The sequence below is a fragment of the Globicephala melas genome, chromosome 7 (assembly GCF_963455315.2).
Source record: "Globicephala melas chromosome 7, mGloMel1.2, whole genome shotgun sequence".
Taxonomy (NCBI): Eukaryota; Metazoa; Chordata; class Mammalia; order Artiodactyla; family Delphinidae; genus Globicephala; species Globicephala melas.
In genome coordinates this window covers 73,141,465-73,167,005 of record NC_083320.1, presented here as the reverse complement: position 1 = coordinate 73,167,005, position 25,541 = coordinate 73,141,465, and the positions used below count along the sequence as shown (strand labels likewise).

Genomic DNA, 25,541 nt, shown 5'->3' with positions numbered 1-25,541 from the left:
CTGTAAGAATAAAAGATATTTCTCAAACCTAAAGTTATGAACAGCAAACAACTTGTTATCTGTGTGCTGAGGATGAAAGCAAAGCTGTAAGATGAACCCTGAGATTCGTTCCCATCAGAAGATTCTACAAAATGTTCATTTGTCTGGCCTGGCGGCCTAGACTCATTTGGTTTGTCCATTTGTTCAACACATAATCTACTGAGCACCGACTCGTTCAATAGGGACTTCCTTGATGCTCTTCTCAATTCAATTTCTAACACTCTCCAAGTCAGAAAGAATCTTGAAAGATGGATTGTACATTCACCCATCCCTATTTTGAATGACTTTTTCACCATCCACGTGAAGTCGCTCACTCACCGTCGGTGAGGGCTATCACAACTGTTCCATGACAGTTTTTTCTTTACGTCTCTTTTATATGGCCTATGCTACGCCTTCCATAAGAAAAAACAAATCTTTCTCTTTAATATAAAAGGTAGAGGCAAAGCAGAAAAGAAGGAGAGTGACTCTGCTTTCCCTTAGTCATCTGTCAACAGCACATCATTATTACAGTAACAGCAGTGCCACTCACTAAGCAGCCAGGCGCCGTGCTTAGAGATCCTATGCGTTATCTCTTTCAACCTCTCCCCAAAACACTCTAAAAGAAATACTCCTATTAATCCCAGCTTACAGATAAGAAAATGGGTAGCTAGAAGTACCTTGCTCGAGCACACAAAGTCAAACCCAAAGCCACGTGACCAGAGTCCAGGTCCTAATTAACAAACGCTCACAACCTTCGTTAAACCAGCCAGCCATAGTTTAGCTTCCTAAACTATGGAACTAACCACAGTCCTCCTTAACATTTTATCCAAGCTTCAACACGTTGTGATCTTTACCCATCTTGATTTTCCTCTCAGAAAACAATGGTTATTTGGGCCACCTTTATCATGCCGTCTTTGCATTTCTCTAACCTCAAATTAATTTCATATACCCTGTAACCTCGGATTATCTCCCCTGCCCCTGGGGGGGGGGGGGAATCTTGATGTGAAAGGAAAGACAAGCCACGTTGCTAGTACACAAGTGGTTGCTACCTCCTCCCTCCCATCCCCATTCTTCAGTTCTCTTGTGACGCATCATAAAATAAAAACAGGCATTAGCGTTAGGTCGGGCACATTTGGGGGGCAAATTAGATCCAGCAAGGCAGACTCTAAATATACAATCTTGAGGGAAGGTATACTTACAACCACCACCTCCAAGGGGGACAAAAATCAGCCATTATGTGACAATAGTTATGTCTCTTCTATGGTCAACAAGCAGAGAGAGAACCCAAGGACAGCTTGCTCCAAACTACCTGGGACTTTGGAAAGGGTGGAGAGAGACATGGGCTGTCAGTTATAGCTGCAAAGAAAGGCTAAACCAAAGCATCATACCATATAAGTTAAGTCAGGGTCTTTTCTCCAGTTCACAAATGACCTGTGAAATATTTTTAACACCACACTCTGTCTGAACTGGCAATGTGCAAGTTGCCAGGGCTTGGTTTTATATAGACTTCACTGCTGCGGGGGGGTTTCTGGTGGGGTGTTACTTTCAGAATATTAGCATGTAATTTGATCTTTCAAGATAGATGAATACAAATAGCTTCTTGGACAAGTCCTATAGTACTGAAATCCAGCCCCTGGATCAGTTCATCCTGTAGTTAGAGGAAATAATTACAGATTATTTCAGGAAAGAAAGGGTTCTGACTGAAAGAGTTACACTACAAACATTCCAGCTGTGACAGATGGACCCAAGATATGGTTTGGAAAGGCCAGGAAAAGAATAATATAATCTGGTTTAAAAAAAAAAAAAGGCAAGGGTAGGTAAATGAGGTTTAACTGAACGAAAATCAGTAAAAGGATAAGCTACCATGTTAGAACCGAAGAAACCCCATAGACTTACTTTCATTGTATACAGGACGAAACTGACTTTGCTACACCCCTACCAAATATAAAGATAATAACTAAGCTAAGCTTCTGAGATTCCAACGTTTTGATCACCCACGGCATGCCTTACTGGTATCTCAAGTCTCGGTTTTATTTTGACGCGCTTGACTACATGGAAACTGTCCCTCGTCTTCCACTTCATTCCCTCTGTATCAAATAGCCACGGCTCTCCGCTTTGTTTCAACTGATAGTACCCATCATCTCCCAGCTGTTTTGTTCTATTCTCTTAGGCAGCTCAGGGCTCCTCTCCCTCCAGTTTACAAACTGGGACTTTCTTTTATTTTATTTATGTATTTTTTTTTACCTACCGGTAGAAAGGACCCTATTATTCCCCCTACCCTCACCCCCAACTCCACCAGTGAAACTCTTAGATGAGTAACTGTGAAGTCCATCTAAAATCCCACCTCCTCCCAAAGCCCTCAGTTAGATGCCTTCTCGGCCCTCTGCGGCATTTCTCACTGCCTGCAGTTTCCCCTTTAGCCTAAGAGTTCAGACCCTTCCTATCCCTCCTGTTACCAGACAAATGGTATCTCAGGCACTGCCATCTGACACAACTGTCCCAATTCTAAGGCTAACATGACCAACGCGTAATAATTTGAAGGGTCGGGGGAAATTAAATAAAAAAGACATCAGCACCAAGGAGGTCTATTTCTCTCTCTCTCTTTTTAAAATGGGAAGCACTAGAGCAGATTTCTGTGGAGGTGAGAAAAACCACCCTTTATACACCAGCCTGACCAGACCCCTTCTCCTCCGTACCCCACACACACTCAAGCCCATTCCTGCCTCAGACCTCCCCACACTCAGCCCACAGCGCCCTGCCGTCTTCTTCACAGCACTTAACGCTGCGTGACATCTGTCATGTATGTATTAGTTTATTGGTCTTTATTATGTCTCTCCCTCTCCCATCCGTCCTTACTCCACACACCAAAATTTAAGCAGCGTGAGAGTGAGGACTCTGCCTGGATCATGGCTACATCGCCATCCTGGCACATACGAGGCACTCAATGGAAATTAAAACACATTAATTCTAACATCTTAGTCTACGTTACACTTTGGTTTGGGTGGGGAGACGAGAGGGAGGTTTAAGGAATGTTTTACAGGCTGGCCAGGAAATGACTGGGGGAGAGGGCTGCTCTTCATCCTCAATGTAATATAGCTGCAACCAGGTATTGGAGATAAATTAAAAGATATCATTTGTAACCTGGATTTCAGTTTTCAAGGGTGTCATCCAAGAGAAGCAGCCAAACAAAAAGACGGCTGGCAGACTCTGGGTAGAGCAGACAACTCCCTGGTGGACAGTATCCCATTTGGATAGGACTGCTTGGATCTCTAGTTGCAGACACCAGCTGATCTGCCCAGAGCCATCCCCAGTGACCTCTGAGACAGCTTCTGTAGCTTGAAAATACACCTCCTCCGAGTCAGGAATTGACATATCATCTCCCCCCACTCTGCCCCCCACTAGTCTCCTAACAGTTATTGACGCTATTTGGAAAGCCATGCTTCCATGCCTATTAATAACCTTCAGAAAACCATGAGGAAGTGTCAAGAGAAAAATAGATCTGGCTGATGGAAGCCAAAGACTCAATCAGAGGTTATAATTAGCAATTAATAGATTTGAAGAAAAAGAAAGTTGTAACGTTTTCTGTAATGTTATCTGTTCAGGAAGCTTAAAACAAAATATTTAGCCAATGAATTCAAGGAATGCTGAGTCAAGAACACCAGTCTTTACAGAAAGAAACTCTTTTAAAGACCGCTTATCTATTTAAATAAACCAGCTACTAAGTTTATCCCCACATCAACAACTCCAGAGAATTTAGCCTGTCTGATATCATTAAACCTTTACAGTTATTTACATCGTTATAAAGTTTCTTCAGGTGACACCTTAAATAGCAACCAAATCAATCTATTCTAAAATAACTGAACAACTAATTAACATTCATCTTTCAAAAGACTTTTCTTAGTGGTCTTTCTCCTCTCCCCTCTCCCAGTTAGAATGTGATTAACGGAATTCTCTCACGACTTAGCTTGAAATATGCTTTTGCCCCTGGAGCAGCTAAGGCAGAATCAGATAATTGTGGTATGACTCAACAAATGCACAGCTGTTCATTTAAATATATCCATCAAAAGTATAAATATGATCATGAGAAAGAAAACGAGCCGTGTACACAGGGTCAGTGTACAAGTGGAACAAGTTAGCATCGAAGTAACCACAACAGAAAACAAAGAGGAGGGGAAATAAGACAGGGAGAGGCTCTGATACCACACAGAAAGAGACCAGAAAACTTTCATAACCAAAAAACCACCCACTCAAACCAAAACGCTCGGACTTCCCTGGTGGCGCGGTAGTTAAGAATCCGCCTGCCAATGCAGGGGACACGGGTTCAAGTCCTGGTCCGGGAAGATCCCACATGCCGCGGAGCAGCTAAGCCCGTGTGCCACAACTACTGAGCCCGCGTGCCACAACTACTGAAGCCTGCGTGCCTACAGCCCGTGCTCCGCAACAAGAGAAGCCACCGCGGTGAGAAGCCTGCGCACCGCAATGAAGAGTAGTCCCCGCTCGCCACAACTAGAGAAAGCCCGCACGCAGCAACGAAGACCCAACACAGCCAAAAATATAAATAAATAAGATCAATAAATTTATTTTTTAAAAAAAATCAAAATGCTCAATTGACCTAAATTAGAAATTAATGGCATGTTAAAAGTAAAAATAAATGCACTCTACTAAGTGGGGAGAAAGAAACGAAATCTAGGAGACAGAAGATGCTCCCAAGTACACAGGGGTAGAAAGTCTACAGGGTAGAAATGATGAATCCAACCTATTATGAAGAACAAAGACATGGAGGCAGAGAAAAACAGGAGGAACAGGGTACTCACCTCAGTCCTCTCCCCACAACCTTCGAAGTCAGACATTAGGAAATCCAGAAAATGTAGGGATCCCTCCAACAGTCAGTCCCAAAGCAAATAACTGGAAAGCACCACCCTGTACCAGGCAACCCCTCTCGGAGGTTCTACGCGTATAAGAGTGTCACCTGAACACGAAGAAAAGGAAACCAAAAAAGAGAAAACAGAATGTGAAGAAGAGCAGGAGTGCTGAATAAGAAAACAGGGCCAACATCAGCCGTAAAAACCCCACTCCTTCCTTCTTCCTCGGGGAGGGGCCCAAAGGCCCAGTCAGAACTTGAGAAGCAGAGGTCCCTATGCAAAGACTTGAGTACCTCTCCTTTAATGTGTAATTCAAAACATTAACCAATAGAAAGAACATCTAATTCATGATGACCATTTTCAAGCTTTCCCCCGAACCATCGAAACTCACGTGCTTGGCAAAAAAATAACCTATCGGGCTTCCCTGGTGGCGCAGTGGTTGAGAGTCTGCCTGCCGATGCAGGGGACACGGGTTCGTGCCCCGGTCCAGGAAGATCCCACATGCCGCGGAGGGGCTGGGCCCGTGGGCCATGGCCGCTGAGCCTGCGCGTCCGGAGCCTGTGCTCCGCAACGGGAGAGGCCACAGCAGTGAGAGGCCCGCGTACCACAAAAAAAAAATAAATAAATAAAAATAAAAATAACCTATCTGGTACTGGGGTGGGGGGTGAGGGGGGGCGCCTAACCTCATGCTTGGCCTGACCACTCAGTCATCATCCTGCATAAGGAACCATTCACATCCTCCACATTTACAGGCAAACCTCTCTTACATTATTATAAGCAACAACTATTTCAGCAACCACCACCTCCCTCGGCCCCAAGTCCTCCCATATCTACCCTCTTCATACCCTCGCAGAAAACTTTCTAGAAAGAGCACTACACAAAGCTCCTTCCACATCTCCCCTCTCCACCCGGTCCATCACCAAAATGCCTCTGGCTAAGGTTCTAACTCTTTGTAACCTTACCTTATCCTTCAGATTCACCGGGGAGCTTCCTCAGAAGTCAGACTCTGAAGCCTCACCCACCGAGATCTGTATTTGATTGACCTGAGGCCTAGGAATCCCCCAGTCCCCCGGCAATTTGGGTGATGCTGAGAACGCTGAGGGTGGCATCAACTGGTCCATTCCCTGGTTCTTCCCTAGCTGGGATTCAGAGGCGCCATCTCTCTGCTATCTTTACTTTTATGGGTTGGATCTGCTCAGTTTCCTTGGATGGGAGTTTCCTCTTCTGCCACTCGTATCTTAAACGCTGGTTTCCCTTGAGGCCTCACATCTCAGCCCTCCCTTCTTCTCATTCAAGATGTTACCCAGCTTCAAGGCCACTGAGCCAAACGGAACCACCAGGTTAGGATTCTTTACTCATTTTTCCACTTCCCTGAATATTCCTTCCTTATCACCTTCCTTCCCTATCGTAGGCCCTTGTCTTTTCACTGTTTATAAGATTAATTTTAAAAAATTTTGCATAACAGGCATTTCAAGTTACATTGAGAAAAAGGATAATAAACCCTATTTTTGACCTCCCAGTTTCAAAAATAAGCCACATCCTACCACTCAGTTCCAAAAATAAGAAATCTTATTTCCTCTATTCTGCCCATTTTCTTCCTGATGTATTTTAATGAGAATCCCAGAACTCACATCATTTCACCCACAAATTCTTTAACAGATAAGGACTTATTCTAAACATAACTATAAAACCAACATCTCATGTAACAAAATTAAAAGTATTCCTCCTCCAAATATCATCTAAAAGCTAATCAGTGTTTAAATTTGCCCAGTTTTCAACAACTATAAACATCCCCCACTCCTCCCCCTGAAAATTGCGAGGAGAATGGGGATAAGCACACAAAAAGAGAACTGTTTTTCTCGCCTTTCAGTTATCATCACTCGTGGTGCGGTGTTGGGATTGTGGTGGTGTGGAGAATACTGTGTGTAATGTGTGGAAGACAGCAGATGCCTAACTATGGCCTATTCAAATACTATTGTTCCCTGCTGTTCTGGAGAACCTAAATTTTCTGCGTGGAATAAGGGAGTTAGAGATGTAATTCAGCTAAGGTTAAGTAAGAACCATATAAACTGAATTTGAATTGGAAGCAACAGTATGAACTCACTGAGTATTTTATACATACGTATTTCCTCTGTCCACTAAAAAGGCCTAGAAACGATGACCTACCCAGTAGCAGTGAGCATTCCGGATACCCAGACTGTGGGGTTAAACTACCATTTCCCACTAAAAGAAAGAGAACAAGTTGAACTGAACCATGAGGATGCAATCACCAAATCCAGCCAGTTGGAAATTAGAGGTCAAGTGGCTGAGTTCTTCGACAGATAAACTGTAAGAAAAGGAAAGGGCTGGAGGGGGAACCTGAGCTTTAGACTTCAAAGACGTAAAAAGGTGTGCAAGACTAAACTACAGTGGCTAGACATGCACAGGCAGGTGATAAGACCATACAGAAAGGCAACGAAGCAATTACTATAGAAGTCAGGAGAGTGGTTACCTCTGGAGAGAGAGAGGGACCATGACAGTCATGGGACATGCCAAGGGGCTCTAGGGAGGCCGCTAATACTCTCTTGACCTGTGTGGTGGTCACAAAAAACATTTACCTTATAAAATTAACTAAGCTATGTATACTTTGTGTGATATCTGTGTTTCACTTTATAATAAAAAGGTAAAAAGGAGAAGACTGAAGAGGAATGTGTGTTGTTCAAAAAAAGATGCAGACTAACACACACACACACACACACTCGGAGGAAGTAACAGCACTGCATATCATACATATATGCAAAAAACCAGGTTTGTGTTACAAATAAGTTTATATAATAACCTCCTGAAATGTCAACTGTTTTTTACCTTCAGACAGGAAAATTGTTTTTTCAAGTTACAAGTTTATTAATTTTTAATAGAGAAATAGGCTTCACTTACCTAGTCATTATCAGAAATCAAGTATTAAACTAAAAAAGTAACACAGCATCTTATGATAAGTTGGTCCTTCCTCTCTCCCACTCCAATTACATAAATTTCATGGGTCAAGGATATCAAAAGACTGGAGAGTCCAGATCAATGTTTCCCAAACACTGTGCAACGTTATCACCAAATAAGAAAAATTAACACCATAAAATTGTGAAACCTCCCTCACAAAACTTATCTAGACATTTAACACAATCCCAATAATCATACTAACAGGTTTGCTTCTTAGCAGGGAGGGAGTGGTGACTACATATGATAATTTTAAAGTTCATATATTTTTTTACAAACCACACACACACAAATAAATATGAAAATTCTGTAACATGAAACTTTAAAGTTCTGTAAAAGGGAACTTAAAATAAATATGAAAATTCAATAAAATTCAGTAAAATTCAGTAATTCAGGAATTACCCCTACAAAAGAAAAAAAAAGTATTAAGCTCCAAGAGTTTAAGAAAAACAGTGTGATCCTACTACACACACAGGCAAAGAGCTCAATTAAACTAAATGGATATCCCAGAAATAGACCACAATGTACATGGGAATTTATAATACAAAAGAAATCAAAAGGGAAAATTTGGGACTATTCAGTAAAATTGGAATGACTAGCCAATGGGACAGAGACTGCTTACTTTCCACTAAAATTCCTTCTTCACTTCTTCTTGGCCACATGCTGACCAGCACGGACTGCATTCCCCACACTCCCTCACAGCCAGGTGTGCCCACAAGACTATGTTCTCACCAATGGAAGCAGGAAGTGACATGTGATCACTTGCCCTGAACTTTCTCCTTCGTCCTTCACATGGAGGGAACCCAGCTATGGTAGCAACCCATCGACCATGCAGATAAGTACAGTGACAATTCCTGGAGCCACAGGACAGAAGGAACCTGACTCTCAACGACCAGCGGATACGGGCAGTTCTGCTGACTTGCTTTGCTCACACTGGAACTGTAAAGTGAAGAAAAAAGTCAACTCCTCTGTTCTTTGAACCATAGCATATTTCAGTCCCTTGGTTGCAGCAACTCAGCCTTACCCTAATTAATAGAGCACCCAGAGAAAAATTAAGTTGGATTCATACCTAACATTCCAGATGGATCAAAGATTTAAGCCTAAAAAAAGAACCACAAGACACTACAAGGAAAGATAAGTTTTTAACTCTAAGAATGGAAAAGGTCTTTTAACTGTATTACAAAGTCCTGAAGCCACAAAAAGGCTAAATATATATTTATCTCTATAAATATTATGGGGAGGCGGTGGGAGCCGGTGGGCAGGGGGTGGGGGGGTTGCCGCATGGCTTGTGGGATCTCAGTTCCCCGACCAGGGATCGAACCCGGGCCCCGGCAGTGACAGCGCCGAATCCTAACCACTGGACCATCAGGGAATTCCCTCTATAACTAATATTTTTAAACGTCTTTTATCTACTGTCTCTTTCACTAGGACGTAAGCTCCATGGAGCAAGAACTGGGATCTATTTTCTTCACTATTGTATAACCTACTGCCTAGAATAAGTGCTTAATGCATAAGAGGCATTCAATAAATATTTGTTGAATGAATTGGTAAATTTAAGTATACAAAATTTTAAATAATCCACACTGCAAAATAATTATTTTTACACAAATTACCAAGTAAAATATCACATATCACAAGGAGAGAAGGGGGGGCGGTGCTAATCTGTTAATGCATAGGAGCTCCTGTGAACTGATAATAAAAAGATCAATAACCCAATAGGAAAACAGACAAAGGACACTAACATGGAACAGAACAGGAAATACAAATGGCCTTTAAACTTATGAAAAGATGCTCAATGTCAATCAAAATAAGAAAAAATGCAAATTAAAGCTCCATTAAACTGTCATTTTTCACCTATAGATCTGGCAGAGAAGAAATGATCAGTTTGACAATTATACTGTGATTGGCAAGGGTATGAGGAAGCAGAGTTTTCATCCATTGCTGGTGGAATCTAAAACTTTGCAAGCTCTATGAACAGAGCAATTTGGCAGTATTTCTACCAAAATTAAAATGTGCCTATCTTTGACCCAGCAATTCCACTATTAGAAATGGATCCTATAGACACGTTCACAAACATGTTTAAAATGATACATGTACAAGGTTATCCCCTAAAGCCTTGTTTATGATAATAAAACTGGAAATGATCTATATGGTCATCAATATAGTACTGGTTAAATAAATTCCAGCCCATCTCTAAGTGGAATGCTTTTTCACTTGGGTTAAAAAAAAAAAGAAAGAAATTGCAATAATCTTTAGATTATTGCTGGTATATGCCTGAAATCTCTGAAAGAATATATAAGAAATTGGTAACAATGGTTGTCTCCAGGAAGGGTAACTGGGAGAGAGGGAGGAGGGAGACTTATTTCTCACTCTTTTTGTACCTTTTAAACCTTATAAACATTGATTATATTATTACCTTCCTAGAAATAAATATTTTATAAAATAATAACAATACAAATATTCATATCGGCCCCAGATATCTAAAAACTTGTCTGGCGATTCTCGCTGTCAACCACGCTAGGAAGCTATTGAGCTGAACAATTTTAACCCTGTTTCATAATTAAGAATCACAGGGTTAGCAATTAACTAACACCATCATCTCCTCCTCCTCCCTCAAATAAATATATGTGCAAAATAAAGTCAGTCTCTTAATTCCACCCCTGTTATTCATTACTTTCTCTTAGAACTCATTGAACCTCATGCCACCTTAAATGGGCATGAAAATATCTCATAGTGCTCCAAGGATGGTAGCCAGAACTAACAACTATGCTAATACATGAACACAGCCTAGTGCCAAGGATGTTCCTTCCAGGCAACCAGAAGATAAAAACCTGACATAAGTGACACCTCGGCAACAGCCCAAAGCTGTGCATCATCTGCCTTGGAAAATAAAAACTCACATCCTCAGTGACTAAGAGTTCAAAGTCAACAGTCACGGCTTTTGTCTTTTCCCTAATGTGAAAGGTCTCCACCCCCCCCATATACCCCTTTAAATTGTAGGCTAACCCCATCACTTGAGGACTGATTGTTATTATGTTACAGCCATATAAGGAACACTAAGAAGTCATTACTTATATTGAGATTCTGCTTAAAAGGGAAAATATCCAAAGCATATCAAGTGAAAGGAAAAAGCAAGTTGTAAAACCAAATGTATAGCCACGTTCCATCCATTTTTAAACATAATTAATACACATAATTTGTGTGTCTATGAAAAGTTTGTATGTGAAAAATTCTGTGTTCCAAATTATTACCTGTGGGTAAAAGAGAAAAGGAAGGGAGAAAATTTTATCTTTAGACTGTTTTGTACTACTTGAAATTAAATAATCAAAAATAAACTTTTACATAAAAGAATAAAATTTTTGAAAATAATAAATTAGACTTTCCTTAAAAAAGAGAGCACTTGGGCTTCCCTGGTGGTGCAGTGGTTGAGAGTCCGCCTGCCGATGCAGGGGACGTGGGTTCGTGCCCCGGTCCGGGAGGATCCCACATGCTGCGGAGCGGCTGGGCCCGTGAGCCATGACCACTGAGCCTGCGCATCCGGAGCCTGTGCTCCGCAAAGGGAGAGGCCACAACAGTGAGAGGCCCACGTACCGCAAAAAAAAAGAGAGAGCACTTGACAGCTACTAGAGACCTTCCCCCAAAGTTCTGAACCTAAAGAGGCTACAGAGACCTCATGCTTCTGTCTCTATGTACAAGTTTCAAACCATATCCAGGCAATCCCGACTTTTAACTCAGAGACACTCCCACATACAGTTAGCACTTCAGGCCTCCCCTCATAGAAACATCTGACAGACTATTCTAAAGTTGGTATTTGTGTTACCTCCGTAGCTTAACACAACCTTAATAGCGCTTCATCCTGAGAGCGAGACTTCTTTACAGAGATTTCAAAGTACTCCAAGGAAGCATACTATGAAAATGTAGTTCTGGGAAAGGTAAAAGTATGGAGACAATAAAAAGATCAGTGGTGGCCAAGGAGTGGGTAGGGGGCAGGGACTAATAGAGCACAGGATTTTTAGGGCAGTAAAACTCTTCTGTAGGGTACTATAATGGGGGATCCATATTACTATACATGTGTCCAGACCCACAGAATGCACAAGAGCAGATCCTCATGTAAATCGTGGGCTCTGGGTGATAATGACGTGTTAGTGCGGATCAACTACTACAATAAATGGACCACTCTGCTGGGGAGACAGAGTCTGGGGAAGGCCGGGTGTGTGGGGGACAGGGCCGCCTATGAGAACTCTCTGTATTTTCTGCTCAGGTTTGCTGTGAACCTAAAACTGCTCTAAAACGTAGCCTATTTAGAAGGAAAGAAAAATTTTAAAAAGTGGTCCTATAAGGTGAAAAGAATGGCAGAAGCACTTTATACGTAGGGAAATGTTGGTGGTATTTGAACAACTTGGCCAGAGTTCAAAGATAACTGAGCAACTCCACCAAAAAAAGCCTACATTCAAGGTAATGCAAAAATAAAGAACCACTGGGTTTGGTCCTATCTCTCTTATGTTGGATTCATACAAAACAACGATATGATCATCGTGGCTAAGAACTGACCGTGTCAATTTGATCTCTGCCAAGGAACATTAAAAGAGGTGATTTGCTGAAATGTCTCTGCTGCTGGCCCTGGCAAGGCCACTGAGAGCTCCTAGGTAAAAAGCTAGCTTGGCTACCTTAGAGCCGGCTCCGGGGCATCTCCTCCCGCAGTCCTTCCAGCAGTGGCTCTTCCTCAGAGCTCCGCTCACTTGCTCCTGGAGCCTTGGAGGTGGGAGAGGCGCTCCCAGAGTCTCCTGGAATAATGAGAATTCTCCAGTAGCTCTGGCGCTGGCAATGTGACGCTCACAAGCGGCTCGGGGCTGTGGAGGGGAAGAAGAAAGAAAACCAGCTAAGCAGAAGAAAAGTCTGTAGTTGTGAATGTGCAGGCTAAAGGAAGTGCACACTTGACAAGCCTTTCAATTGAGACCACAAAACCAAGGCCGATTTACAATTGCAGCAAGGATGGAAAGGGTTGGAAAACAGACACGCGGTAAGTTGAGGTCATAGGTCCGTACCGATCTTAAATATTTTTCTAAATGACACAAAACCCAGTGGAACCTGCAGTTGGTAAACTTCAAAATCAAGCTCCTTTAAAGTCCATATACCACGTACTCTAGCCATTACAAAAACAAACAAAAAAACAAAGGCTTTGCATATATCAACTATGATATGTACCTGGGAAAAACAAAGTTCAAACCGTCCACAAGTATAGAATGAAAGTCTCTCTCCAGACCCCTGGCTGCTCCTAGAGACACCCCATGTACCACAGTAACCAGTTTCTCGTGTATCCACCCCAAAATAACCTGGTTTGGGTCCATTTTCAACCACCACTCTCAGCTGTAGACAGATCTAGTTCAAAGACCCATAAAACAATGGTGGGGTTAGGATCACACAGAGGAAAGGAAGGGGGCTCTAGATAACTATCAAAAAAAACAAAAAGCCACCCAAGCTCCTTTTTCCTTTAGGAAGACTTTAAAAACATCAACATTTGTCAAAGGAAGAGGAAATTTTTATTAGAACCAAACTTTTCCATTCAAATAGCTGAGCAACACAAAACACTGAAAAACGTACTCCTTTTGGAAAAGAGCACCTTTTTATTTTTTAACCTCAAGGGACACTTTGCCAAGAAAACTTTCATGTAAATAAATCAAAGCAGAAAAGAAATCCAAAATACAGCACTCCTCAATAATTATTTGGAAGTAAAATCACACAATTAAAAAAAAATTCACATCAACCTTGAAATTCAAGGGAAATGCTTTACAAATAATATCAAAACTTGCCTCGCTTCAGTTTAAATTGAGCCTCAGAATCAATTTGAAAAGAGAATCGCGAATGTAAAAATCAGACACACAAAAAATAAGACACTAAAATAAGACAGATAAAAATATCCCCCCGTAGAAAGGTCAACCAGAAGCTTGACATTTCCAGCAATCATTTAGTGAAGTTAAAGAGTAAAAAGCCATTTCTAGAGTGGACATCCTTCAAAACAAACTCTTCAGCTAAGCGGCACCCACAACCCTTGAGTTTCAGAGCAAACTGTGGAAATCCTGGTGTTTTCCTAGATGCCGGGACAGGGGAGTTTGGCAGATTCACGCGGAAGGTGCCTCCCCACCTGCCGAAGGCCAACTGTAATTTAGAAGGGGCGAGTGCAAAGGGGCCTTGGCGGTCGCTCTGCCTAGGGCCGGCCACGTCTTCAAGTTACAGGTACTATTTGGAGAGGAGCTTTAGATAAGCAAGAAAAGAAGGAAATACTGGTGCGTATTTTTCCGATTCTTTTTAAAAATCAGAGATTTTTTTTTTTAATTACAGAAGTACTTCTAATTTCCCTTCCAACTTCCCAGCTCTCTCACCTTCCTGCAGAGAATTCCTTCAAGAATGTGCTCAGGTTCTCCTGCCTCGCTCAGCCTTCCCTAATGATTCTCACGTTTTCCAGATCTTTCCATTCTAATTCCTCTTGTATTAATATTCTATAGGACTCAATTCTGTATGAGCTGGTACTTAATCCTCTTCCTTGAACTGGGTTTGTCTCAAAACAAACAAAAAATAGGCGAGGATCACATTTTCTTCTTCTTCGACTCGCATACAGTTGGTGCTCAAGAATTACTGGATAAAAATCAAGTCTTCAAATTAAGCATAGTTGAATATTTGTCTTAAAATTATCAGCCTGTCAAATAACCCATGGATTGAAGTCAAAACTGTGGTGTAGGGCTTCCCTGGTGGCGCAGTGGTTGAGAGTCCACCTGCCGATGCAGGGGACACGGGCTCGTGCCCCAGTCCGGGAAGATCCCACATGCCGCGGAGTGGCTAGGCCCATGAGCCATGGCCACTGAGCCTGCGCGTCCGGAGCCTGTGCTCCGCAACAGGAGGGGCCACAACAGCGAGAGGCCCACGTACAGCAAAGAAAAAAAAAAAAAATCAGTAAGATAAAATAAATATCTATACAGATATCCTTCGACTTACGATGTGGTTACATTCCAATAAACCCATTGTAAGTTGAAAATGCATTCACTATTTCTTACCTACCAATCCTCATAGTTGAGCCCAGCCTAATTTAAACTTGCTCAACACTTACATCAGCCTACGGTTGGGCAAATTCACCTAACACAAAGCCTATTTTATAATAAAGTGTTGAATACCTCATGTACTTTACTGAATACCGTACAGAAAGTGAAGAACAGAACACCTCTAAGTGTATCAATTGTTTACCCTCGTGCTCACGTGACTGAGTAGGAGCCGCCGCTGCCCTGCCTCATAAGAGAGGGTCGTACTGCATGTCTCATGTCGTTGGCCCAGGAAAAGATCAAAATTTACAATTCAAAGTACACTTTCTACTGAATGCGTATCACTTTTGCACCATCTTAACACTGAAAAATTAAGTCAAACCATCGTAAGTCAGAGACCATGTGCATACAGCAAACTGCAGCAACTTGTCACAAAACTTTCATTGAGCTGAGTTTTTCCAAAACCTTGGCCAATTTATTTGTTTAGCTATGGAAGTTTAATTATTGGCAACTAACCATGCCATGTGAAAATCTGACCCATAAAGGTTAGAGGCACATTCCTGTGAAGTGGTGGAGGGTGGGAGTGAGGAAGGGGGAAAGGAGAAATACAAAAAAACATTCTAACTCCAGTGGCAGGCTTAACATAGTAGTACATTTTTCTTTCATCCAATTTAAGATAACATGCATAGTTTCTTAAAAGTCATGGTGATATGATGGGACTGATAACAGGCAAGCATAAAAGGTACTTAAAAGCTAACATGTTCTTGGCAGTCAATACAGCAGCTAAGCGACAGGGAAATAGGGGCAAGTTTTCTCAACTTTTTAATTATAACTATATCCTTGGCTTCTAGAAACTGTGGCTTTCAAATACTACAAATCCTTGCTCTTTCAAGACATCATCCCTTGTATGGTGATGGATGTTAATGAGACTTAATGTGGTGATCATTTTGCAATATACACAAGTATCGAATCACTGCAATGTATACCTGAAACTAACATAATGTTATATGTCAATTATGCCTCAATTTAAAAAAAAAAAAAAAAGACAAAAGACATCATCTCATACCGTCCCCATCTATCCACCCAGCCTCATAAACCATGGTGTGTGTATCTTTGATATAGAATTACTGTTAACTGAAATTACTTTAAGCAGCGTATGGTAGCAAGAACATGGACTTAGGAAAGAGCCAAACCCAGTTTTCTAACCTAATAAATGTGATCTTATACATATCATTTAACCCGTTTGTTTCAGTTTCCTCTGCCACAAAACAAGGTTAATATCTCCCATCTTTAAGAGTCAGTAATAATGCCAATTATCATTTAGTTCTAGAACTGTGCTAACCACACAATTGCATTATCTGATTTAATCCTAACACCACAAAACTGGAGAGGAAGGTATTAGTATTCCTACTTGAAAGATAAGAAGCCAGTGATAGAGAGGTTAAGTAAAACGGTCCCAAGATCACGCTTTTGAAATATGTGGTAAAACAAATCACCTCAAGTTATGCTGAGTCCAAAATCTGTGTTCTTAATTGCCTGTAAGTTAAACTGTATCTTGACTATTTGTAAGAACTGAAATGAATTCTTGTAGTAAGTATTCTTAGGCCCCTTTACTGTTTTCTACCTCTTAAAATAATAAAAGTGCTAAAGCAGCATGGTAGAAAAGCATGAAGTATACCAATCCCAAACAATAACACAAATCATCCACATGATACTACAAATGTCCTCTTGTTCTGGCTCTAAAATAACAACGCTACAACCAAGCATATAAACGTCAAGGATCCTTGAAGAATAATCTACTCCAGATACCTGAATACGTGGGCAAGATAATACTGGGTATTATCTATCAGTAATTCTGAAGAAAGGCAACAGAGATATCAACCAGTTCCCAAGATTCCCAATCTCCCAGTGGGGAAAACAATAGGTCACACACCCTAGACAAGCTTGGGGGACACCACAGAGCTCAAAGAACAAGGAGAGCCACATAAGTTGAGGAAAGATAAATGCTGATTGAATCAGGAAGCAGAGAGGAGCACAAGGATACGGCAAATCTCGTTCTCCAGAAATTTTCCAATTCCCTGTAGACATTATGCTTTGGGATTTGGGAATGAGAAATGGGAATGTCCAGGAAGTTCCCCAGAATTCCCCAAGTTATAAGTTATTCAACAAACACTTCCAAACACCCTTTACTCATTATTATGGATATCTAAAAGAAAGGTTAAATAAATAAGAAATAAACTTAATAGTATTTCCAAAGAATCGTAGTCTGTAACAAATGTTCAAATGCTAGCGAATGTCAGTGAGCATTATTGGAGCATTAATAGCATTCCAATAGCAAGCCAAATCCAGCCCTCAGTTTGTTTTGGTAAATAAAAGTTTTACTGGAACACAGCCCCACTTGTTCATTTCACGTATAGTCTGTGGCTGCTTTCACACGAAACAGCAGAGTTGATAGTTGTGACAGAGTCCATATGGCTTGCAAAGCCTAAAATATTTATGATCTGGCCCTTTAGAGAAAAGGTTTGTTGATCCCTGAAATAACCTTCCTCGCAGATCCAAATGCAGGTTAACAGCACTACACAGAATCACATGTTGAAACTGCCATCTTAAAGGCTTATTTTGCTTTGGAAACGTATTTCTTGGAATACCACTCACAGGATTTGTAAACAACACGCTGTGCATATAAATTTATATTTATTTTATTTGCAAGGATGACTCACCAGTAGCAGCAGACAGGGCCATGAATACCACTTATAACATAGCAACAGCTACAAGCAATCATGACCAATTCTCTCCTCTGCGCTCCTATCCTGACCTGGCTCTGGGAAATGTCAATCTTATCCTTCAGTTCCGTAGGCTAGCTTTCAACTTGACATCAGTGGATTCCTTTCATGTACTTATGTCTCTGTGTTGATTGTTTTAATTCTCACAGGAGAATGTCAACACTTTTTCCCATTTACCTTTTTTCTTAACGGATTTTTCTGGGGATTTGGAAGAATATAAATTTCCCAAGAAATCCTGGGAAGGAATTCTTCCATGAAAGCACTGTTCTCTTCAGGTGTATATTTAGATGCTGAGTAGGAATCCAACTCACCAGAAAAAGAGTTGGGGAGAGGAGGCAAGCATGAGCATGAACCAAGTCTCCAGGATGTTTCAAGGGAAAGATTAAGGTCTGTCTCAAAGCCTAGGAAGAAGACCAACCAAAGTGGAGACAGGAAGAAAGCAAGATTTCCTAACGCTTTGGCCCCTGGGATGGATTTAAGGTCCAAATTTCAGAGCACCTTTCTCCTCCAGAATTTAAATTACAATTTGGCTAAGATGAGAGGCATCTACTGTGGACCATGACAGGAGTGAGTACAATTAAGTACCAGACTGTATTTCTGAAGATAACATGCTTATAAATTATAACTTCAAACATCCTCATCCAAAGTGGTTTGGAACCCTATCAAAATCCCATTTCTCTGTCCAGCCTTTTAAAGGCTCATTTATTTGTGCCAGAAATATAAAGCATGAGGATCATAATAAAACTCAAGGAAACAAAGGCAGTGGGATAGAGTAGCAGCAAGAGGGTTCCAGACTTGAACCACAGAGTCCTGGGCTGAATCCCAGCCCTGTCAGTCACTACACAGGTAGTCTTGGGCCAACTGAGCTGCCGTCTCTCCCAGGCAAAATGGGCATCAGGACGCCCTTGCAGAGTGGCCATATGTGAAGTACGCGGCATGCAGTGGGTGGTAATAGATGATAGCTATTAATAAAAATTTAATATTTAAGGAGCAGGTGTAAAGAAGAGGAAACAGTGAGGAAGAATGAGAATCACAAGGGTTGAATTAATAGGTTGAATCGTAGGAAACTGCCAAAATTTGACCACTTTGACTCATAAAACTAGTAATTTAAAAATAAATATTATAAAAGAAGCCTGAAAGGAGAGAACATGGAAGACTAATACCCCATACTCATTCCTCCACTGGTGGCACCTTAGAAGAAATCCAGACACCAGATGGGAAGGCTACAGACTAAAATAGAAAACACCTTCGTCAACTCCTCACCAGATAGGAGGTGTGACTTCAGGGAAGAGAAGATTCAACAGAGACAGACAGAAAGACAGAAACACACACACACACCCTCGCTCACACGTAGCCCATGTAATTCACTTGTTCTCTCTCTTCCTTCTCCATTCCTGCTCTCTCCTTTTCTTTCCTTATTTCTTTCCCCACACAAGGCCCAAAGGTGACTTTTGTTAACCATTTTGGGAAGGAAACACAGCATTTCTGGTCAGCTGATGTTACCAGCTGCATGGCAAGCCTTTCTGCAGGCCTTGTAGAGCAGCTGGTAGCTCGATAAAGAAATCCAATGGGGCTTCCCTGGTGGCGCAGTGGTTGAGAGTCCGCCTGCCGATGCAGGGGACATGGGTTCGTGCCCCGGTCCGGGAAGATCCCACATGCCGCGGAGCGGCTGGGCTCGTGAGCCATGGCCGCTGAGCCTGCGCATCCGGAACCTGTGCTCCGCAACGGGAGAGGCCACAATGGTGAGAGGCCCACTTACCACACACACACACACAAAAAAACATATAAAGAATTATAGAAGTTACTATTTCATAAAAGCAGTCTTCATTTTAGAATGGCTGTAAGTTTTCCTAGTACATGTATTCACCAAACAACTACTACACATTAAGGTTAAGTTTTTCAGAACCATATCTACAGAAATTTCCAGAAACATTGAAGGGGGTTATTACAAAAGAGGGGCACCAAAATAAAGAACAGAGAACTAATGCTTTTAAAAACCATTCTTCCAATGCCCTCTTGCAAATATTTATGTCAATTACCAACCTAAATAAAATTTTCACCAGATCATTCTCCCTACTTAAGATTCAATGAGAATTTTTTAAAAAAGGCAATCAACATTCTTTTTCTAATTGTTTGGTTTAATTTTCATTTACCCATAGGCACTTCCAAGGCTAGGCAGGAAACCGCTTGCCCCCTGTTCTGTCTTGCGGACAGAACAAGGTAACAAACAGAAAAAGATCCAGTAAAGTTTAAAAAAATTAAGAGTGAACAATATCTTGTATGGCTGTGTTTTCTTGTCGTGTGCTACGTGTATGTACTAATACCCATAATTATGTCAGACAAGCTATGCATTTTACAAGCAGTTGCCAGACCTGCAGTGAGTTATCTGAAAAACTAACATGCAAGCTTCTTGAAGAGGAAAATAGCTTCTTATTTACTGTTTAGCTTTATAATAATTGGGTACCATCCCTTCAATACTAGACAATCAATAAATACTTGCTGACTGAAGAACAATGATAAGATTAATTTAAAATAAGATTAAAGTCAGGAATCCAGGGGACTCTGGGTCTATCACTCCCCGAGCAGCCTTGAACATTAGGTTTCTTCAAAGCCTGCTCTATCATCTCGATAGGACTATTGCAGGGGGTCATCGGGCACAGTGGAGAAAACATTACATTAATGAGCTAGACACACCCCTGCACCATAGCTGTGTGACACTGGTAAGTCACCTGTGTTCTCCGGCATCCATTTTTCCTACCTAGAAATTGAGAGTGGTGGCCCAAGTTGCTGAGTTTCCTCCTACCTAAAAGATTCTCCGTTTAGATATTTCTTTTACAATTGCTAGCAGGATTCCGTAAGAATTATGCTAACAGGAAAGGCTACCTCTTTAATTAAAGATGGTTTTCCAATCTACTCCTGTATTGAAATGCGAACCAACCCGCTCATTAAAAAATAATAACATTTTTCATTTAATTTAGCAATTTAGTTCTTAACTCACCGAGGTTTGCTTTTAATTTAATTTGCCTACCAATAATTTGTTTGCCAACTGAAGAATAACTGAGTAAGAAAATGCACAAAAGGGTGCAGAATAACAGTGGCGGGGTGCGGGGAGGGAGGCGGTGTCTATCACGGCCAGTCTCTCAAGGGGTATGGGAATATGTCCAGTTCCCAAGACAAGGAATCTGGATTAACGAAACTCAAGTCAGCGTGTCTACATCACCCACCACCCAAAGCTGCTAACCTTCGTTTATGTCCTATCTCATGCAGTGGAACCACCCAGCCCTTCCTGTCTCACACCAGCAGCACTCCAACTCTTTCTCAGTGATTTCTTCTAAGAACCTGCCAACAGTGCCAACAATGGCTCTTCTGAGCATGTGCAAATTCCTGATTTCTAGGACCTGGCCTGAGACTTCTCCCACCTCATCCAGTTACCACTCCCCAGGCACTCTGACCCTAACTGCACCTTACAGCTCCCTGAGGACGCCTCTTTCTTGTTCGCCTTCTGCCTTTGTACTTGTCCGCCTGAAATGTTTTTTCCATCTGTCAATTCGTACACTTCAGGATCAGCTCAAGAATCACCTCCCTATGGAAATCTTCCCTGAAGCCCCCACGACCAACCACACCCTGTCTAAGATACATGCACCCTCATCTGTTGTTATCACGGCACCTAAAAAGTGCACTTCAATTTTTTTTTTTTATTTCACTGCCTAATGAGCCTGTGAATTCCTCAAAGATAAGTAGTATTTTTTCATTTCTGAATCATCAGGGATAGTCTTATAAACAAAAGGTCCTTAATAAATGCTTATGAATGAATGGGTGAACCCTGATAATGGATTCAAAGCAGATGAGGAACACTCTAAGGGAAATATGAACAGTAAAAATTGAGAAATAATTATGCTAATGGAAAAAAGGAGGTAGGCCTACCAGAATACACGTTTAGGGTTGTCATGGCTTTTCATTCAAAGCAAAAAAACTCCCCCAGATCCTAGGTTAAAGAGACTAAGAGAGAACTAAAGTGTTTATTTCATACAAAAAGACAGTACGTAAACTAAACGTATACACTAAACCATAGCTTCCTACTGACTTACATATGAAAACAAGGAAGTATTCCCTACTCCAACAGTTTAGACCATAATCTTTTTCTAAATTACATATATACAGAAAAATAGCTTGAGAGCTACACTCAAATACCATGCTAACACTGTAACGTTACTGGAAATTCAGATGTCAATAAAATGTAAGAAGGGAAATGATTCATCTTACAAGAATAATGTTAATTTTTTTTCCGAGAAAATTATTCCCAAGGTGGTCATGTGGAGCCAGGCCTCCACACAATTCCCAAAGCTAGGCTCTCACTCACTGGCCTCCCTCCAGATGTCTTCGGTCAAGGTGCTGGGGGCCAGAGTGGGAAAAAGATGAGTCCTTCTTACCATGACAATGCTACCTTCTTAATGGTTCTCCCCAGCCAACCCATTTCCCCAACCTCAACCTTTTTACACCACACGGTGGGAAGAAAAGAATAAATACATAAATTGCTATATAATTGCAACAGAACTTAGTAAGCATAAAGAAGGTAAGAGAAAGGAGCCCATGGCCAAAGCTGAATGCTAAGGAAAAGAGAAGGAAGATGTCGAGAACAAGCTTGCCTGTTATTAGCACTGGCTGCCTGGGATCACTTGAAGTTTACACATAAAATTGCTTAAGGCATGAGTCATTTCAAATCATGATGTATTGATTCATTTAATGTGTTCAAGCAAACCTGCGATGAAGGTGACCTAGAAGTCCTGAGACGCAGATGATTAGCCAATCAAAATAAGGGGGGTGGCAGACATATTTTGAAAATCAAAACCATAAATAAATGTTCAGAAAATTTTTACATAAAAAAGAATGAAATAATGCCATTTGCAGCAACATGGATGCAACTAGAGATTATCATACTGAGTGAAGTCAGAAAGACAAATACCATATGATATCACTTACATGTGGAACCTAAAATATGGCACAAATGGACCTATCTACAAAACAGAAACAGACTCACAGACATAGAGAACAGACTTGTGGTTGTCAAGAGGGAAGGGGGAGGGGGAGGGATGGATTGGGAATTTGGGGTTGGTAGATGCAAACTATTACATTTAGAATGGATAAACAACAAGGTATACCACACGGGAACTACATTCAATATCCTGTGATAAACCATAATGGAAAAGAATATAAAAAAGAATGTCTATATGTGTGTAACTGAGTCACTTTGCTATACAGCAGAGATTGGCACTACACTGTAAATCAACTATAGGTCAATAAAAAAATGTGAATTAAAAAAAATTTTTTTTAATCTTGTTGCTTTCTCATTACAAACGGGCAGAAGAATTTGAGATCTCTTAGTTTATCAAAATTGAACATAGGTTTAAAAAACAAAAGATTGAGAATTTACTGTTCTAGAGGATTCTGTCAACAAAAACTGGTGTCAACCAGGGGGTTGGTCCAGGAACTTGGCTTCTACTCTCACTTAGTTCACAGGACGATTGGGAGCCCAAACTTCAACTTCTACTTCAATGATCTTAGCTTCAAAATCAGTCTTACATGCTGGTGGTTTCTTTTGGGGGATGATGAATATGTTCTAATATTAGATAGTGTTGACAGTTGCACAACTCTGAACACTAAAAGCCACTGAATTGTACATCACAAAAGAGTGAATGTTTTGGTATATGAACTAAGTCAATAAAACTGTTATTTTAAAAAATCACTCTTAAAGCTCTTACGCCTTTTTCTATATAACTTAGACCTTGCGTGTATGCTGTGCAGTGCCTGCTAACTGCATGGGCATACGCTGTCTCCCGATTCATTTTGTGGAAAGAGCCGAAACATTGGAATCACACAGCTTGGGAACTGAACCTAGCTCTGTCACTTCCCAGGCTCTGGGATCTTGAGCACATTACTGTCTGAGCCCCAGTCCCCAGCTATAAAACAAGCAGACACTACCTACCTATCAGATGAGAGGACTGTGAATCTGCAAATCACCACCAAGCTCAGACTGATGGTAACTGGCAGAAAATAAAATGGGATAGGCTCTAAGAGAAGATGTATGGCGGGGATGAGACAAAAGGGTAGATGCAAAAGCCGGAAGGATGTGGCAAATGCAGAGTCAGGACCAAAGCCAGCCTTGCCTAGAATTAGGGCAAACCCTTCTGGAATCTTCCTTTTGGTTCCAATGATGCTATGGGGTGGTGGTGATGTGAAGTGGGAGGGTGAGGATAGGGCTGTTTGCAGAGCAAGCGCTATTATCAAGACTACCTTATCTATGGATACTTAAATCTCAGGATTCTTACTCAAGTAATTTTATATGAGTAACCACAAAGCAGAGACATTTTCTATACTTTTCATCTCCTCACGTGTCATTAAGCATTCAGTCCACTAATGGAATTATAGCCTCTTGATTTGGGTTGCTATTAATCAGAACAGATAGCTTTCCACCAGGATTCATTTTTTATAGATTAATTCTATACAATAAAACATGCCTGAAGTTGAGTGTATTAGCAGTCTTTTCATTGCAAGCCTCAAGATTCCACACCTGTGATTAACTTACATCAGCACAAGCTGAAACTTCAGCTTTTCCATCATTTGTGGTATTGCAACTCTTAAGAAGCAACTTACCTGACAATTAATACAAACAATCTATATTTACCATCAATAACACAAATTCCCAACTGGGCCAGAATTTCTAATGTGAAAGTCTTTAGAGTGGTTTTAATAACATCATTCTCATTTAAAATGTGCACTATTTGCCAAGCAGCAATTAAAAGAAAAAATTATATGTATACATATATATATAGTGTGTATATATGTCCATGTGTATGTACACATACACATATATATATTTTAAAAACATATAAACTTTATGCCACACGTTTCTACCATCGAAAAGCAATTCCAGAAGAGGTAAAAAGATGAGCAAGTTGTCCTGTCCTCCCCGCAAGTAGCGCCTACACCACAGCCAACTAAATTCTCTCACTCCAAGTTGCTCGAGAGACCAACAGGTTAACAAACTAGTCTTCCTCAGCAGCACTTTAAGGCGCCAGGAGATTAGTATGAAAAAAAACAACCAAACATTAGCAATTGTCTCTGTTTGCCATCCACACTGTCAACAATTCTGAGAAACATTCCACTGAGCTTTTTCAGGTCACTAAACCCTTGTCCGTTTCATAAATATTTGTCTCCTGATTTTGCTTTTTTACTTTTTAAATCCCAGAGGGAAATGATAATGTTCTATAAGTGTTAGAATGGCTTCGTTTCTAAAATTGGAAGGAAGGAAAGGCTAGCTTCTGTTAGTTCTAATTTTGAAAGTGTTAAGTATTAGGGGAGGGACCTCTCAGATAATAACTTTTTTTTTTTTTTTTACATTTTAGTTGTCTCAGGTGCATTTTTGTTGCTTCTGCTAGCATTGCTGTGCAGTCAGGTTTATCTTAAGACAACACATTCTAGCATACATTCAACTGAGTCTCTTAGATTTATAGCCAAATTTAGACTGGCTTAACACAACCGGAAGGTGTCCTTCCACAGTTTTTCACGTTGGACATATGAAGAGTAGGTCAGATACATGTCTAGAAGCTATTTTATTTCAAACATAATTTTGTATGGTGAACTTTCCTACACACACACACACACACACACACACACACACCATGCTTTAACTGCTACTTCAGAGTTGCAGTCAACTCCTCATGCCATTAGCAAAGACAAGATCCAATATGTAAGATAATTTAGGGGAAAAAAAGGCAAATAAATATAAATATTCCATAGAAATAGGGGCCTGTCAGGTTGGGAAAAGCTTCCATAGCTTCTATATGTGAATATATTCTCTCTCTAAAGAGAGGTAAGTG

At 40.9% G+C, this 25,541-nt stretch overlaps 1 protein-coding gene and 1 non-coding gene across 5 annotated transcripts in view; both read right to left on the bottom strand.

The window, feature by feature from the left end:
• The window catches only part of ACVR1 (activin A receptor type 1), a 126,420-nt gene that overhangs the window by 62,467 nt on the left and 38,412 nt on the right, over positions 1–25,541 (bottom strand). Inside the window, exons 1-4 of one of the 4 annotated variants that reach the window (XM_060302425.2) lie at positions 13,056–13,072; positions 12,518–12,700; positions 4,833–4,987; positions 1,218–1,333 (exon numbers count right to left, since the gene is read on the bottom strand). In XM_060302425.2, coding sequence (XP_060158408.1) covers positions 1,218–1,252 — 35 coding nt within the window. In that variant the 5' untranslated portion in view covers positions 1,253–1,333; positions 4,833–4,987; positions 12,518–12,700; positions 13,056–13,072. Of the gene's footprint in view, positions 1–1,217; positions 1,334–4,832; positions 4,988–12,517; positions 12,701–13,055; positions 13,073–25,541 lie in introns of those variants that run through there. The other 3 variants (XM_060302424.1, XM_060302426.1, XM_030852736.2) reach the window with 3 other exon arrangements.
• On the bottom strand, positions 9,151–9,222 carry TRNAD-GUC (transfer RNA aspartic acid (anticodon GUC)). Its single transcript has one exon. It is a non-coding gene; the product is annotated as a tRNA-Asp (tRNA).